The sequence below is a fragment of the Belonocnema kinseyi genome, chromosome 4, assembly GCF_010883055.1.
Source record: "Belonocnema kinseyi isolate 2016_QV_RU_SX_M_011 chromosome 4, B_treatae_v1, whole genome shotgun sequence".
Taxonomy (NCBI): domain Eukaryota; kingdom Metazoa; phylum Arthropoda; class Insecta; order Hymenoptera; family Cynipidae; genus Belonocnema; species Belonocnema kinseyi.
Window position 1 is genome coordinate 2,907,262 of NC_046660.1, and position 4,020 is coordinate 2,911,281.

At 31.0% G+C, this 4,020-nt stretch overlaps 1 protein-coding gene across 1 annotated transcript; it reads left to right on the top strand.

The window, feature by feature from the left end:
• The first annotated feature begins 212 nt into the window (after window positions 1-212).
• LOC117170473 (cuticle protein 16.5-like) lies at window positions 213-3,124 on the top strand. The gene is made up of 2 exons (XM_033357174.1): window positions 213-224; window positions 2,747-3,124. The coding sequence occupies exons 1-2, from the start codon at window positions 213-215 to the stop codon at window positions 3,122-3,124; spliced, it is 390 nt and encodes a 129-aa protein (XP_033213065.1).
• Window positions 3,125-4,020: the final 896 nt, after the last annotated feature.

A 4,020-nucleotide genomic window follows, 5' to 3' on the forward strand; every position in this document is an offset into this window, starting at 1 on the left:
TACGTTTGATTTCGAGATATTCCCCGAGGCGTACAATATGGTGGCTTACTCAATTTTCTCCTTGGCAAGTCCACTCCCAAATATCTATCACAATCTATTTTTTAAATTTAAGTTCATCTATGCCTACTGTTCCAGATTCCCCCTATAAAAGCCGAAATTTTTAACAGAATGATATTATTTGCAAATAGAAACTGTCCAATCAACATATCACAATGGTCTTCAAGGTATGTAAAATATTGTATAATACTACTGAAATTTTTAATCAATTATTAAATAAATTCTGACCCTAGTATAAAGTCTCGAATATTTGCAACAAGAATACTATAAATATATTTAAACTTTTAATTATTATTTACTTTTTATTTGTTTTACAAGTAAAAATGTTTTTAAAGAATTTATGTTTTCCCTCTATTTTGAAGAAATTTCTCTCATTTTTTCATTAAAATGTGAACTTAATGTGCTGAGTTCAATAAGAAAATCTAGCTCTTTCCCTTAAAAGTTAATTATTTTAAATTGAAAATTCGAATATTATGTTTTTGCTTTAGAATCCATCCTTTTTTGTCTCAAATTCTACAATTGAATTAAAAGTTTAACTATTTTTTGTCGTAAATTTGTTTCTTTATTGGAAATTTTTTTTTCTCACTGACACTTTAACTCATCATTTTGGGCTAAAAAATAACCGTTTTTAGCTGAAAATTCAACTTCTTGCTTGGAAGTTGAACTATTTTGTTAAAATATTATTGAATTGGTTAAGGATTGATGAAGATTTGGTTTTGTAAGGAAAATTAAATTTTTTAACTTGAAAATTATTTATTACATTTTTAGCTTATTAGATGATGATTTGACGATTTTGTTAAAAACTTCGTTTTTCTTTTTGGTTAAAAAATAATATTTCTTAAAGAATTTCCCTTTTTTCCCTATTTTCAAAAAATTGTCCCTTTCTCTCATTTTTTTCGTTTCAATGCGAACTAAATTATAAGAATTCAATAAGATTATTCTAACTAGTTTCCCCAAAGTTTATACTTTTTATTTGAAAAGTGTGCTATTATATTTTTGGTTCAGAAGTCATGCTTTTTGGTTTCAAATTCTACTTTTTAATTGAACTTTTAACTATTTCTTGTTGAATTTTTTTTGTAAAACATTTTTTTTTCACTGAAAATTGAACTAATCACTTTACGCTAAAAATTTAGCGTTTTTAGTTAAAAATTCAACTTTTTGGTTGGAAGTTGAACTATTTTGCTAAAATACGTTTTTTATGAAAGTTAAATTTTTTAATTTGAAATTTGATTATCAAATTTTCGAATATAGCTTTATCGTTTGTTAAAATGCATTCGATTGATTGATGATTGAAATTTTATTTGAAATTTATTTTTTATTTAAAATTTAGTTATTCCAGATTTGGCTTAAGATTTATCTTTTATAGTTGAAAATCCATTAATTAAATTTTTTATTGAGGATTCATTTCTTTTTTTTCTTTGTTAAACATTCATTTACTGCTTATTTAAAAGTTATGATTAAATATTTCGTTGTATTGTTTAAAGATTTAACGATATTGTTGAAAATTTGTTTATTTTTTGGTTAAAAATTAAACATTTTGATTGAAAGTTTAATTGATTGTATAAAATTGAGCTACAATTCAGTTATATTTTGTTTTCTTTAGACTAAAATATCTTTCCTGGGAGAAAATACAATTCTTTTGTTCATGTTGACGTTGAATTTTTTGATGATTTATCATTTTAGTTGAAACGTCAATTATTTTGTTAAACATTAAATTGTTTTTTTTTAATCGTCTATTTTCTGGAAAGTTTTATTATTTTGTTGAAAATTGAACGGTTTTGTTGCGAATTTATCTCTTTATTCTATTTCAAACATTTGGTTGAAAGTTGAACTATTTTGCCACAAATTCATCTTTGAAGATCAAAAATTCAACTGTGTGATTGGAACCTCAACTATTTTATTGTAAATTAAATTATTTAGTGGAAAATGTAATTCATTTTTTGAAGAATAATCATTTTAGTTCAAAAGTCAACTATTTTGAAGAATAATCATTTTAGTTAAAACGTCAACTATTTTGGTAAATATTGAATTTAATTTCTCAAAAGCACCTATTTTCTGCAAAATGTAATTATCTTTTAAAAATTTAACGGTTTGGTTGCGAATTCGTCTCTTTTGTTAAAAATTTAAACATTTGGTTGAAAATTTAACTTTTTTTTCAAAAATTCTTCTTTGTAGATCAAAAATTCAAATAGGTGATTGATAACTCAACCCTTTTATTGTAAATTTAATTATTTTGTTAATAATTTAATTATCTTATAGAAGATTTCACTTTTTGTTAAAAAGTCATCTTTTTGTTTGAAAAATCATCTGCTTCGTTGAAAGTTAGTCTATTTGGATTTAAAACTGAGCTTTTTTTAGTAGAAAAGTTCTTGGTTTAAAATGTAACTGCCTTCTAATAAGCTCATCCTTTTGGGTTTAAGATTCGAATATTTAGTTAAAAATTCAAATGAATGTTGTTGAATTAATTTTTTTTTTAAACTTAACGAGTTAGTTAAAAAACCGCCTCTTTTGCTTGAAATCTCAACTATTTTTTTGTCAAAGAAGTAACTGTTTTGTAAATTATTATTTTTAATACAATTATTTCTTTAAAAATTTATTGTTTTACATTACATATCCAACGAATGTGTTCAAAAGGCATGTTCGTTTATGTGTTTAGTTATAATATCTGATTAAAAATTTAATTTTTCAGTTCACCGTCCTCTCCGTCCTCGTGGCAGTTGCCAATGCCGGAAACATCGCAGCTCCTTTGAATTATCCCGCTCCAGTAGGTGCCCCCTTGGCTTATTCGACCGGCTTTGCAGCTCCCGTTGTGAAAACTCTTTCTGCGGGCCCAGCTGTTTACTCTGGCCTAGTTCCTCAGTACGCTCAATACGCCGCCTACGCTGCCGCCCCAGTTGTCAAAGCGCCAGTTGCCTACGCTGCTAATCCAGTTGCATATGCATCAGCGCCCCTCGCCTACGCTTCAGCGCCCCACTACGGATACGCCGGCGCCCCTCTGACCGCTCCTTTGGGATACCACGCCAAAATCGCTGCTCCTCTCCAGTATTCTGCACCCGTCTACGGCTAATTTCATAATCATTCTTATTTATTTCATATCACAAATTTTCATTAAAAAACTTTATAGATTCTATACACTTTTTTCTTATTTATGACGTTACCTCTGAGGAATGACAAGTAGTGGCATCACCCCATATGTTTGGTGAGCAGAGGTGAGCAATCCCGGGAGCAGTTCCATGAACATGCACAGCGCTATTTGCGCTGTCACGTGTTATACCATTTTAAAAGAAATTTTTTTTTTACGAGGGCCTGTTGAAAAATGTTCAAAAACACACCGTAAAGAATCCGCAATTCTCGGTAGTATGGGGATCTTAGTTGACACATCTCTACAATGACCTGACATATATAATATTCAATTATAACTTGCGTATAGTTATACATTATACAAAGTCAACTCTGTCATTATAATGATGCTAACAAGAATCCACTAAAAAACACCACCCTTTCTCCTTCGCATTAATTCCCCCCTGGAACCGCTTTCGCATTACTTTAGGGGGTTGCCGTTTTGTAGCCTTCTAAGGCTTCTGCTGCTTTTCTTTTCTAATAGCATCTTGTTCCAACCAAGATATGCGCATCGTTCTCATTAGTGCGGCGAAACCGCACAGCGGGCTTGTCGGCTTTTGACATTATAACTGGGTTTAGAATTGATTTCTGTCATCTAGGAGGCTTCCTTAGTGGGGCGGCCTCCCTAAATGACATGCATCCTTTAGATCCTGGCAGATGGTTAGACGGGGCTTTTCACTTCTTGCTGCGCACAGGAAACACAAGGAAGTGCTAACGCACTCCTTAGACGTGTGGCCCGTCGCCCCACACCTCCAGCATCCTTTGGTCCGATCAGCATCCTTGCAGCTCACTGTCCCATGGCCGAAGCCGAGGCAGCCGTAGCAACCGATAACCTCTATCTTC